We start from the raw sequence: 13250 nt of genomic DNA, 5'->3' as shown, positions 1-13250 counted from the left end.
ATTGAGCACAGCAGACATTGTAATATCACCTGCTGAGGTAATACACCGCCAGTGTAACATCAGTCTTTCACCCCGTCTCTCTTATTTCTGCTTTATCTTTATCACCATGGTGGCCTCTTGCTCCTTCATCCTCTCCCTCCCTCTCTCTCCATCTCTGCTTTTCCAACCTTCTTGCTATCACATCCTTTTTTCTCGCAGCACTCACTCACTCACTTCCTCGGTTTCTGCACTGTAAGATCTCTGTGGGGAAGCCAACTCATTTAACTGGCTTTCCAAGGCAATGTCCCGACCTCAGATCAGACAGTAAGGTGAGTTTGAAGTTAAAAAGTGTAATTATTTAGCACTGACATTTCACTTTCAAACCAGCCGATTTACCAGGGAAAGATTCAGCTTTTTGAGCTCTGTCTTAAAACAGTACTTCAATTGCCTTTTTCATACATAGTAAACAATTAATGACTGCAGAGACGCTAATCGTCAATGTACATATTGCACATATGTAATATATTGAGCTGATGACCCTAAAATAGCATTGATAGCTGAAAGTAGCGCAATAACTTTTGCAATATATGCACAATATTGTATAAATATTCAACTTATAATAGTAAAAGTACTTCTGTAGAGTAAAAACGCTAAAAAATAACTATGTGGCTATTAACATTATTCACTTTAAGATGTGTCACAGGCCATCATTTTAGACATCTAATCTCTAATGGCAACTCACCCATTTCAATATGTACACACACAAACACCACGCGCACACATGCCAACACACAGCCATTAATGGACAATCTTGTGCAACCTAATGACGGGTCAGTGGCTTAGTAACAACAGTCAGAGATATCCCCTGCTATACATGATGGCAATAATTACACTGGTTGGGCCTGCACACACGCACACACACACGCAAGCAGCCTGTCTGTTTGACAGCAGGGATTAGCAGAGAGAGGTGCAGCTAATGCCCAGTAACGAGACATCCAGCTTATCGCCCACAGTATCGTCTATGTGTGTCTGTCTGTGTGTGTATCAGAGAAACAGAGAGAGAGAGACAGCATCAGACAGATCCCCAGTAAATTAGCTGCATGTTATTCTGGACTTTAATGACTCTCCCACATCTCGTTGGTACCACATGCCTCAGCTAGTGCTCTCCTTCTCTGCTCTGTCCTTCTTTCTGTGTTTGTCAAATTCTAGTTTTAATGGTTTTAATTGTATTGTGATTTGTATTAGTGGTTGTTGCAAATATAACTTTGTGTTCTTTACATATTACAAATGATTACTCAATACGAATGTACACAGCTCAGTGTTCAGTACTACACACGGATTTAGAAGGGTATCATTAGACAGATGTTGGTTTCTGAACTGATGACAGGACATGATATAATCTGCTGATATTTGATATTTGTTTTTTTTTTTTTCCTGCATGTTTCCTCTGCCTTTTATCAACAGATTCTTATCTCACATAAAATAACATAATATTTCAATTTTAACCTGTTTGTAAATTGAGCATATTTTAAACATTTTTAAACATAAAGGATAAAGATAAAGATGGTACCGTATACAGTGCATTTTGCATTTTGAGAGACGTGTGAAATGTTCTTGCATTTACTGAATAAAAGTCCATTATTTTATAAGTAATAAACTCTCACATTATGCTTTATTATGCCTGCAACTCCCTCTCAGCACAATACTAAACAGCGTAAAAATGTCTTTTTTTTTCGCAGTTTGGATGTTGTGCCTATCTAGCCCATACATACATTTTGTTTTTCAGTGATTTAAAAGCTGAGCACCAACAAGTTAATGCATAATTTCTATTCTTGAACTAGTTTGCAAGTCCTTCTGTGGTATAGGAGGTTTGAATGTTGGTCAGTCGTTTGTGCATGTTTCTGGTTTCCTTTGTCAAGAAGCATTTATGAGGCCTTGTTTGAGTTTCCTATTGAAATAAGACCCTGTTGTATGCGTAGTATTAGGATTTTGTGCTTGTGGTTTTATGGTAATAGTAGTCTCAGCTGTGTCCTTGTTATTTTCTCCCTCTGGTGGCAAATGACTTAAGTCTCTAGGAGTCTTCTGAAAGTCATTTACTGTGTTACACAGTGATTGTGTTTCTTGTATTTAATAAGCAGGAAGCTGTAGATCATTTGTGTTTAGGGGTTTCAGTTCAACAACTTGAGTTACATTGTAGTTACACTGCATAACTTCACCTCCGAGCAGTAAGTGTGACATTGATGAGTTGCCATATATGTGAATGTGACCATCTGAGCTGCAATTATCTACTTTGCTCCCTGTTAAAAAAAAATCAGTAAAACTGACCCCAATATCTCAAAGTAAAGAATTTGGAAGCCGCTCTCATTATAATAGGGGGACACAGATGGGGCACGTATATAAGTAAACAACCTGATCTCTCTCTCTGAAACTTTCCCCTCTCTCCATCTCGGCCTTTCTATAATTTTCTGTCTCCTGCGTTGCTATGGTAACAAGCTGTGCGGAGGCTGTGAACCGGCACACACCTCACCCATCTCGCTGAGCTCACTCGAAGAGAGAAAGAGACAAAAACAAATGTGTGACGAGGTTTGTTGTGTGCGCTTGTGGAGGATATCCTTAACTGCCAACTTTAGGTGTCATTTGAAGTCCAGTGGAAGAAAAAATGCAACTTGGAACAAACATTTTGATACTGAATGGATGAATTTACACTCGCTGGACACTAGGTACACCTGTACAATCTAATGTAATTCGATACAGCAGCCCTGCAATGAATTCTACTTTTATTAGTAGTTATAATTTCTCCATTATGACTCCACCACCCACTATGACCTCAATTAGAAAGACATAGTTGGAATTATCATTTCAACAAAAGTGAGAAATTAGAACCATGGAAAAGTGGGCTGCTGTATTGGTTTCCATTAGATTGTACAGGTGTACCTAATAATGTGTCCAGTGAGCGTAGATTTACATAACAGCTTTCACAGAACCGGCATGACAACACAGTGCCATCCCTGGTAGGATTGTCTCCACAGCCTAACGTTATGTAACAGAACTATACAAGCCAATGTATTATTATCACAAATGTACGTAGTAGTATCACACATACCTATTATGTAAATGTGATGCTGTGTCAGTGGGATTTCTTTCTTTCTTTCTTTTTACTTCAGAAACAACACTCAGACACACACGTTCAGCAGTACAGTGATTCACTGTATTCAAGCCACCAGTCACTCAGTCCTAATCAAAGTCTTTACCACTTGTGATAAATGTAAATCTAAATAGGTACTGCAGGTTGGCATAGGAATATTTGTGGAGAGTCAGGCTATAAATAAACCCTACTACCATGTTTCATTAAAAGTGTCACATTGTAACTGGTATGAAATAAAGCTATATAAAAAAAGCTTTCAGGGGATCACTTGGAAGCATTAAATGACAGGTGAAGGAAAATCTGTGGGCTATCAGAACATAAAACATTTAGCAAAACATCCCTCCCCTCTCCTGCACCCTTCTGAATGACTTCCTCAGCAGATGGCAGAGACACCTATACAGTACAGTGGAGCTCAGCTTAACATCCTGCAAAGTGATAATAATGATACCAAGTTAGAAACAGCCACCTACAGCTCATCCATCTTTCCCCTAAAGGATTTTAATTGGCCGGCCAATAAAACCATGTTTTTTAACTTGTGGTCCTTGTTCATTGTAAATCAAGGTTCTAACTCTCTATACAACAACAAGTAGTTAATGAAATACTGAGGATTAGTTGAACATTTTGTCTCTGTTGTGTCATATAATCCCATTTCTCCTATTGCTGCCATATTTCTGTTTTTTTCCCCACACAAATAGAAAAGAGCGGCATCTAACAAAACATTCAGCAACCTCACTTCCACCACGTTCACATCTTTAGTTTCACTCGGGATCTGCCATTTCTCAGAGGCATCACAGTTCATATTTCTCTTAATTACCTTTTCCTGCTTCAGAGTCTGAGCTAAATTAAGAGCCAATTCATTTCCTGTCCAGGCACTTCCAGGAGATAGCAGGACAGTTCTTTACAGATAGCCTCTCAAACCGTGTGACAAATGAACAGCACATGTATCAATGAGGAGAAAGAAGGAGTTGCTGCTGATTATGGAAATAAAGTAAGGTGATAGAAAAAGGTAAGTGTAGAAATTGAAACAGTGGAGAGAATGAAGAGGACCAAAAGTAACGTCACTAGTTATTGCTGTCCTGGCAAAACATTCATTGTCATTTCTTGTCAGCTTGATAGCAGCATAAGAGAAAGAACAGTTAAATAAATGATCAGCACATTAGCATATCTCAGAGAAATTAAATGGAAACACTGAGGGGGAACCCTTTACATTCCTGGATGGATTCATGTAACAATGACTAGAAAAAGGATTACTTTTGTGCATCAGTGTGTGTGTGTGTGTGTGTGTGTGTGTGTGTGTGTGTGTGTGTGTGTGTGTGTGTGTGTGTGTGTGTGTGTGTGTGTGTGTGTGTGTGTGTGTGTGTGTGTTACTGAGCATACTGAGCCACGGAGCTGACGTAACAGTTTAATCTCACAGTGTAAATCTCCGAAAATGAGCAGCAAAATGCCAAACTGAGAGCCCACAACAGACAAACGGCGTAAACAATACGGTTTGTTGTACCAACACACCGATTCATAAACTCACACACAAATTCAAACAAGGACAGATATATATTTACACTGGATAGCCTTTCTACCTGCCTTTCCTACTATCATTGTCTCTTCTGTCTGCCTGTCTCCTTCTCCTGTGCTCTCTAATTCCCACCGCTTTCCCATTGGAGTGCTGTAAGAGGATAAGGCCATTCCCTGGGAGAGCAATAAGAGGATGAATATGCGTGTGTGTAGGTGGGGTTTTGTGTGTCTTCCTGTGTGTATGTGTGCAGATTTGCATGCACGTGCATTTTTCTGTGTACTGAACATGTTGGTCAGCCAATTTGCAACAAAACAAAAAAAGGTCTGTGTTAGTGTGAGGACATTTCAGCATTTTAGGAACTCCATATGGCTTGAATAGGACTGTTTCGGTGTTAAATCTTAGTTTTAAGCTTTAGGTTACAGTTAAGTTAAGTCAAGAGTGGAGTTGAGTGAATGCATTATAGCAATAAATGTCCCTACAGCTATAGAAAGACGTGTGTTTATCTACATGCCCCACATTTGGAAAACCTCTTAATTCCCTGTTGTGAGAGACTCACAGTTGAAATACCATCTCCATTCGTTCCTGAACATCTCAACATGTTCTTCCTGGCTACAGTAACTACAGAACAATCACTAGCAGTTATTAATCAGTCTTTGTCATAGTGGGAACAAAGAGAAAAAAAGATGAAGGGGATGCATAGGAGCAAAGTTTTGGATTTTTTTTAAAGCAGCCATTCATTTGTTGTTGTACAAGCCACTCTAAAGGATGGCTAATGAGGAAGTGGAAGTAATTGGTATCATCAGTCTTTTGAAAGTCATATGATTGATGGCTATTGAAATTCACAGTCCTCCATTTTTCACATCCTCGTACCTGTAATTTGCTAAATAATCCAGAAACATGAAGCTGTGCAAGCATTATTATTGAGATGTCATTTCCTTGTGACTCTGTTCTTCAAGCTGTTGCTTTGCTAAAACAGCACAATCAAGAACAAAATGCATTTTTCTTAAAGTGATAATTAGTGTTAACAGGTAATGAATAAAAAAACATTCAAGATCTATCAAATATATGATATGTTTATAGATCATATATGACATTATACGTCAGTTTAACCTCAGGTACATCACTTTGTGCAGGCAGCTCCTGGGTGACGAAGGCCACTGTCAATAGTTTCAATATATTATATATGATGTTTACAACACAAATAGAATAATTATTTACATCTATGCACTGTATAAGAGACGTTCTGCAGGCTCACATCCCGATGGCCTATGAATAGCCTAATAGAGCCTAATAAATAAGCTGTCTGCTGTAAAGATACCTAAAGTCAAAGCGGTCTTTGAGAAGAAGCAACAGGAAAGCCTTTATCCTGGATACTGCAGAAAGCCTTTCTACTCAACTCTAACAAGCATAAATGAGCAGATCTTCCTTTCAAGAAAGGCAGCGACGGAAGAAAAGTAAAGCGTCAAAACAACAGGAGCATTAGGAGGAAGAGAAGGAGGCAGAAGAGACAGGTAGTGACAAAGACACAGAGAAGGGGAAGGACCTGTGAGTTGAATAACAAATTCTTTGATACTGGGTAGTTTCAGTTCAGCAGCCTTTTGATCGGCTGTCTTAGAGGACTTCTCCCAAACTGACAACAGAAAATGGAAGTCAAGGTAGAGTTTCATTGGGGTTTAAAATGTGATGACACAAACCTGCTGACAGAGCTCTTTGATGTGCTTGACACTTTTGGCACCATGGAAGAAAGATCCGAGGCACTTTGCGTCATGAATTCCTTCCTTTGTCAGATTCATGGAAAGATGTTTGATGCTGTCATTGTTTTAGTAGCGATGATAAAAAAGTGTTTTCTCAATCAAATTTCAAATCTAATGTCATTTCTGACACATTTTATTTTCAATATTAGTATTTTTTTTATATTAGCTTAGTATTATAGATACTTTAGTATCTATAATACTAACAAATTTGCTCCTGGCAATTGTGCCATTTCCATAAGTCTTTGAGCTACAGTATTAGTTCAGGTATGTCTTTAAAAACATCAGGACAGATATGCAATTTGCAATTCACAGATGCAATTCATTTTAGTTTTAATTATTTATTTATTTATTTATTTATTGTTAATTACAAAAGTAAAAATCAGTTTTCTTGTAGTCAATACAAAATCTTTGTAGGAGAGGTAATGGCGTCCAAAAAATTAAAACATTCCTCCAAAACACACATATTTATTCAGCCCTAAAGCTAGACTGTCCTGTTCAGACTAATGGGAACAAGGCTTGAGTCATTAGCACAGCTTTCCAATACTGAAGTTTTAAACCCAATTCAAACACATCTTGTCACATTACAGCATCAGTGACACTTACATGTATGTCCGTCGTGTGTGTCCGATTTTCTGATCTGTCTCGCTTTCTCCCTCCCATTTTATACATTCACTGTTCTTTCCCACATATTCCCATGTGTTTAATTACCAGCAGCCCTTAATTGCAAAGTTTTGAAAAGACAGAGCAAAATGGATTTCCACATTTTTAACAATGAAATAACACAAAACAACTTGTTTTAATCAAAGGTACATTAACTCAATGCTAGCGAACAATACAGAGCTCTGGATGTGTTCACACACTGGAATGGACCCGGTTGGTGTGTGCACGCAGTGTGTGTGAAGGTGAAAATAAACCCCAAACACAGAACTGTTCCGTAAATTACAATTCTACTGTGAGTGATTTGCTTTTCATAAAAAAATCCTTCATTACTATGATATATGAATACAACACACACACACACACACACACACACACACACACACACACACACACACACACACACACACTAAACCTCTCCTTTCTCAACTGCTAATCTCTCCTCTCTTCAATCGTCTTCTCCTCTCATTTCATCTTCTTTCCTTTCCCTCTTCCTTCCGTTTCTCTCCTCTGACCTCACCATGTCTTTGATCTCCTCTCACTACCACGCAGGTATACAATCCACTAAAATCAATTTTGAAGATGAGCTGCCTTGAGACATCTTGAGCCACTCAGATATTTTGCCACGAGATTCTCTCCTTTGAATTTCTTTTTTTATCTAAAACCACAAGGCAGCTCGGCCTAAACAGACAGCTGTGGTGTGAAGTAGGAGACTACAGGGGTCTGACCTCTGTCAAATGATCAGTTCAGGGTTTCACTTCTCATACATCACACTCTTACACTCTGACAAAACAGAAGCAGCTGGATTCAGAGGGACGTAGTCGCAGAGAGTGAGTGATGATGAGATAAAGTCACAAAAAAGCACAGACTGATAAGGAAAAGTATGCAAGAAGTACGGTGAAGGAGAATGTGATAAACATAAGAAGAGAGGGTCATGGGTTTGTAGAATGTCAGCATAGAGATGGTCTAGCTCTGATCTGAATGTCACCAGCATTATCAGTAAGCCATGCTTCCACCAGTGCTAAATGTAAATAATGCCGCTCTCAATAGGACTACAGATACAAAACAACTGGCACAAAGTACACATTCGCAGACAGTGACAAACACATACAAAGTCGCACCCACGCATGCACATAGCCATTCACATAAACACATGCGCATGCGCCACATATCTTCAGCTGCTGTGCTGGATTCAAATATGGTAGGGAACATTTCCATGGCAACAGCAGGCAGAAAGGGTGCAGACTTGTGCGGGATGATCTCCAGAGAGAGTCTGCTTTTTGACTTTTGATTGAAACAATTTTCTTTCAATTCATTCAACGCGTTCTGCAGCACAGTCAGGATATCTGACTCTCGCGAAAACACAGCTTTGGTTACGTGGCTACCATGGCAAAGCAAGTGCACACTGCGCTGCTTGAACTGTAAGACTGCAAGACTAACTCAAACCCATCCCAAATAACAAATTATATGTTCAGTATATTTGTCTGGTACAGCGTATACACACACCCAACACACAATCAGCAATGTTTAAGCATTTGTAAAAACTGTGTGTGGACTAATACAATATCTATCTCATGTGATAGTGGGCTAAGTGAGTGTGTATGGCTGTCAAATATGGACTGTTAAGAGTCGGCTATATTTATGAATATATTTATTGTTTGTCATTAATAAGATTTCATCTGAATTTAAGATGCAGGGGATTTTTCATTGAGGACAGATAAAAGAGGTTGCTTAAGTTTGATGTTTCACTTCTCACCCGAAAGGCTTTTTCGGTTCTAACTGACTGGTGGTGAGTCCCACACCTGGGACTGAAGCAAGTCTACGCTGCCACCAAACAGCACTTTTGGGATAAACATGACCTGGTTAAGTGAGAATCTCCACAGACAGGTTGATTTTAGAGTTAGAGAAAAGCTAATGACCTGAGAGAATGTGCATTTGTGCTTGTTACTGTGTGTGAGAGTAAGTGTGGCATGTGTTTTATGTGGCTATAGATATTTATCTCAGTGCAGCTATTCATTAATGGGTCTGTAGACTGCTGGCACCATGAGGAATTATAGGACAGAAGCAATCAATATAGCCAGGCTCCAGATCTAGACTGTGTGCGAATATGAATGTGTGTGAGTGTTGGTGTGTGTGTAAGTGACATAGTTTTCTTGTGATATAGTAGTTAGCCCCAGAACCTAATATGGGTTTTTAGGATAATTTCTAGAAGAACATTAAAAATCTAAAATAAGAAGCAAACTCAAACTGACTGCTAGGGATTTTTACAATTTTGTGCAAAATAACCTGCATTGGCAGTATTCCTGATGGGGCTATAAAGCTTTCACTGCACTCCATAATCTTGTGTTTATGTATCCTATTAATGACAATGAAGTATTAAGCTCAGTGAGACACTGGTGGCCTGTCCAGGGTGGCTTGGCTCCATCTCTTGTGTGACCCTTTACAGGATAAACACTGTAGTTAACTGATGGGTAAGTGTTATGTTCATAATAATCTCACTCTTTATCAACTGTGTCACAACAGTGCACAATAACTACATCAGAAGGGACCGATTCAGACTAATGGCAGAAATGGGTTTGTGTTACTTTAAGTTACAATCAGTCATAGAAATCCACTTAATCTGTGGGTTTAATTAGGCAGTGATTTGACCACACTGATCCAAACAACAGACAGTGAATTTCAGAAAATCTGTGCTCACTTTAGATCCTGCAGTATTACATAATATTCTATTAATGACCATTCTGATCTGCCCTCAGTAACTGAATAATCTGCTTTATCATCATATGTGTGCTCTTGTGGTAACCTAATTAACCTGGTGTTAAACTAGTGTCTGCCCAACTGGGCTAATCAGAAGTTCTCTCTATAGACTTCCAGTGAGGAGGGCGCCCACCCATGACCATCTCCAATTTACAACTACAGGCTGTTTATGATATTGATGCTAATGAAGGCTGATATTCAATTAACAAAACTAATCAGAACAGACTGGCCAGAGACAGAGGACTGCAAGATGTACTCCAAAACTATCCATTATAACAAGCTATTAAGTTTTATGTTCAGCCTTACTTAATTGTTGTCCTCACACCAGGGGAAAGGCAAAGGGAGAGAGAGCTGGTTTAATGAGGAAACTGTAATATGACGAGGCCATTCAGTACAAAATAAGGGAAACTTTTCCACAATTATGCAGCAACATGATGCTGCATAATTTAAAACTGTTCATTTAGGCATTTAGCAAGTTTAACAAGTTGTGTCATAACTTCACAGATTGAATGTTGAAAAACACTTTATTTGGTTGAGATTTGAGTACTAACCTCAAAGAACAGATAAATTAGACACCTCATCTCTCTACACACCCAGATACAATCATAAACCAATTGTCCAGTGACAATAAAGAGAACTTCACGTTATCAACCTACCAAAACCACAACTTGAGTTTACTGCAACACAGAGAATGGCTTTTTTCTTTCCTCTGTAATTCTTATCCAGTTCCATGTTCTTCTCTCAAATCAAGAGGATGTACAGCATATTTAGAATGGTTTATGACTTTACCTCACTCTCAGCAGGACGGTGATGATGGTGAAGATGATGATGGTGATGTAGATGGAGATGATGTTGAGTGAAATGAGTATGATGATAATGAGCATCATCGTGGCGATGGCAACAAAAATGGTGCTGTCTAGGATTTAGTTACACAGCACAGATCACTGCGGAAAGAGTAGAATAGGATTAAATAGAATTGTGTTTGTCCTATTTTAATGTTAATCACATGATAATATTTTCAATCTATTCAAAATCAAATTTGTTCTCTGCACGTTGGCTGGCATAGGTGCTAAAATCATTATTCATCTTATGTTAATTGCACAGTTGGCATGGCAACCAAAACTCCAACGGGTTTAAAGCAACTTTCATATACACACATGCTTACATTCTCACACACACGTACACATGCACAGATGTACAGGAGACAAAACCCGACTTGAAAGGTTATTTTTGCAAGTGAATTGTAGGAGGAATTTATTTAGGTGAGAACAGAACCTAACGTGAAAACCACCTCCAGAATTCAAAACCTGTGTGTCTGTGTGTTTCTGTAAAGAGCAACAATATCTGCTGCTGTAAAGATAAACAGATTTATATTCTATTTTAGTTTAGTAATGCCATTCTCTCTATCCATCCGTGTCTGTGGCTCACAGACAATGATACGAGACAGTGAAGTTTCTTGGTTTAAAATTCATTATTTTGATCTACTACTGTAACACTGACATATATACCTGGTGTTTATAGAAGAAATAAGCCACTCCTACTGAACTAATGACTTCTTTGACTGAAATAAATGCAGATTCATTCAATCTAAAATTCCACCTGAACATGTGCAGGTCTAATCCACAGCTACAGGAAGCGCTTGCTTGAGGTTGTTGCCGCCAAAGGTGACTCAACCACCTTTTACCACTATTTTACTTTTTCCATCATCGTATGTTTAATGGACGTGTTCAAAGAAGACATTAAAGTTCATACCTACTAGTGTCTTATCCTCTTTGTTTGTTATTATTATAAATATTGTTTGTTGCTGTTTGAAACTCAGATCAGATCACATTTCATCACCAATTTATTCAGGAAATCGCAAATACAGTTCACTCATTTTTTCTTGCCACTTTATGAGGCAAACGGCTCAATAAGCTCTAGTGCACGCAGCACTGATGGTCAATAACCATGTTGAAGTTACTTTGAAGGTTGATATTCACCAGCTGGATCCACATTTTTGGAAAAGAACTGAGTTGCAATTATTTTGAAGTAGATATTTACCAGTCAGCTCTGATTTTAATAATAACGGCTCAGTGTTTGTGTTCATAAATGGCTCTCCAAAGAGTGTTATTTTAGAGACGAGCATGGAACTGTAATTTTGCCTCTCTGTCTGTCCTTCAAAACATCCAGTGGCTGAAATCCCCGGTTGCTAACACAGTTTGAATAGCTATCCTTCTACTTAACATGGAACCCACTAGTTACAAAACATAAAAATATTGTTTCCAACTGTTTTTATTGATCTAATTGTATTTAAACCCTGAAGGCTACGTAACCTCACACAGACTAAACAGAGCAATTCAAGGATCGGATCCACTGATAGGAGTAGCAGGACACACAAATAGAGGCATAATTTTGTTCCCCAAATAGAAAACTCCTAAAAAGACCTCCACAGACCTGCCAATGAGTAGAAACTCTCCTACTAATCCCTGACGTCTCATGGCCATGAGGATGTTGCGGACAGTCATGCCTTCACAGAAACACGCCACTACCCTGGCCTTGGGCAGGTGGGCCCTCAGTCTCTCCAGCAGTCGGTCAAAGCTCTGCTCTCCAGCATTGCTCCAGATTTTGCCTTGAGAAAATATGTCAAACAAATGCAAACATAGTGTGACAGTTCTGTTTGTGTCACAGTTTCTACACAAGGCTCCACAAAGAAATAAGATGTAATTAGTAAGTGCTGCTTTTTGCTGTATGAAAATGTAAAATAAACACAAACTCTACATTATATTGTCCACCTATGTGGCAGCTTACAAATAGTCTAAACTCCTCTAATGTTTAGTATTCATGGCGCTTAGTTTTCTATGGTTGTCTTGACCTGACTCTCTTACCAGAGTGGGCGATACAGATGCCCTCCTTGGCTGCCATGTCCTTGAATGCTCCCATCCCACTTTCGCCATAGTTGCCTAGAAAAGGACAAAAAGAGTTAACAGTCATAAGAGTTTCATCAATCCAGTTTTGTTTTAAAGCCAATCAGTGTCATTCACACATTCAGTAGGAACACCGCAATACATCTTAATGATTCCTCTCATTTTGAAGATTCTCAGCCATCCAGACGAGGTGATCTGGAAGTTATGGCAACTGGATTTTCTTCATTTCACTACTCATCCATGTAACAAAAACCCGTTTCCATGACTTAACTTCCAGATGACCCCCTTTATTGTATGATTGAAATGAAAGAGAAAATCTGCCACCATGCGTTATCCAATTCTCTGCACTAGACAATACGTTTTTTGGTAGGAAATATGAAATATGAAAGATAAAGTGTGTGTTTCCTATCGATTTTCAAAAATATGCGCACTGAGGTAACTCGACAGCTACTGTACTACATGTAATAGCTCAAATTTATGTCAGGGAAAGCATTTCCCCACTGTGGCACCCATTTCTTTGCCAGAGAAAGTGGGTGACCTGGAAT

The 13250-nt window shown here is 38.8% G+C and overlaps 1 protein-coding gene across 1 annotated transcript in view; it reads right to left on the bottom strand.

The window, feature by feature from the left end:
• grm5b (glutamate receptor, metabotropic 5b) overlaps window positions 1-13250 on the bottom strand; it is a 48307-nt gene that overhangs the window by 25368 nt on the left and 9689 nt on the right. Inside the window, exons 4-5 of the mRNA XM_026372175.1 lie at window positions 12667-12741; window positions 12236-12410 (exon numbers count right to left, since the gene is read on the bottom strand). Coding sequence (XP_026227960.1) covers window positions 12236-12410; window positions 12667-12741 — 250 coding nt within the window. The remainder of the gene's footprint in view (window positions 1-12235; window positions 12411-12666; window positions 12742-13250) is intronic.

This window comes from Anabas testudineus, chromosome 13 (assembly GCF_900324465.2).
Source record: "Anabas testudineus chromosome 13, fAnaTes1.2, whole genome shotgun sequence".
NCBI lineage: Eukaryota > Metazoa > Chordata > Actinopteri > Anabantiformes > Anabantidae > Anabas > Anabas testudineus.
The sequence above is the reverse complement of the archived record's forward strand: the minus strand, read 5'-3'. Positions and strand labels throughout refer to the sequence as shown.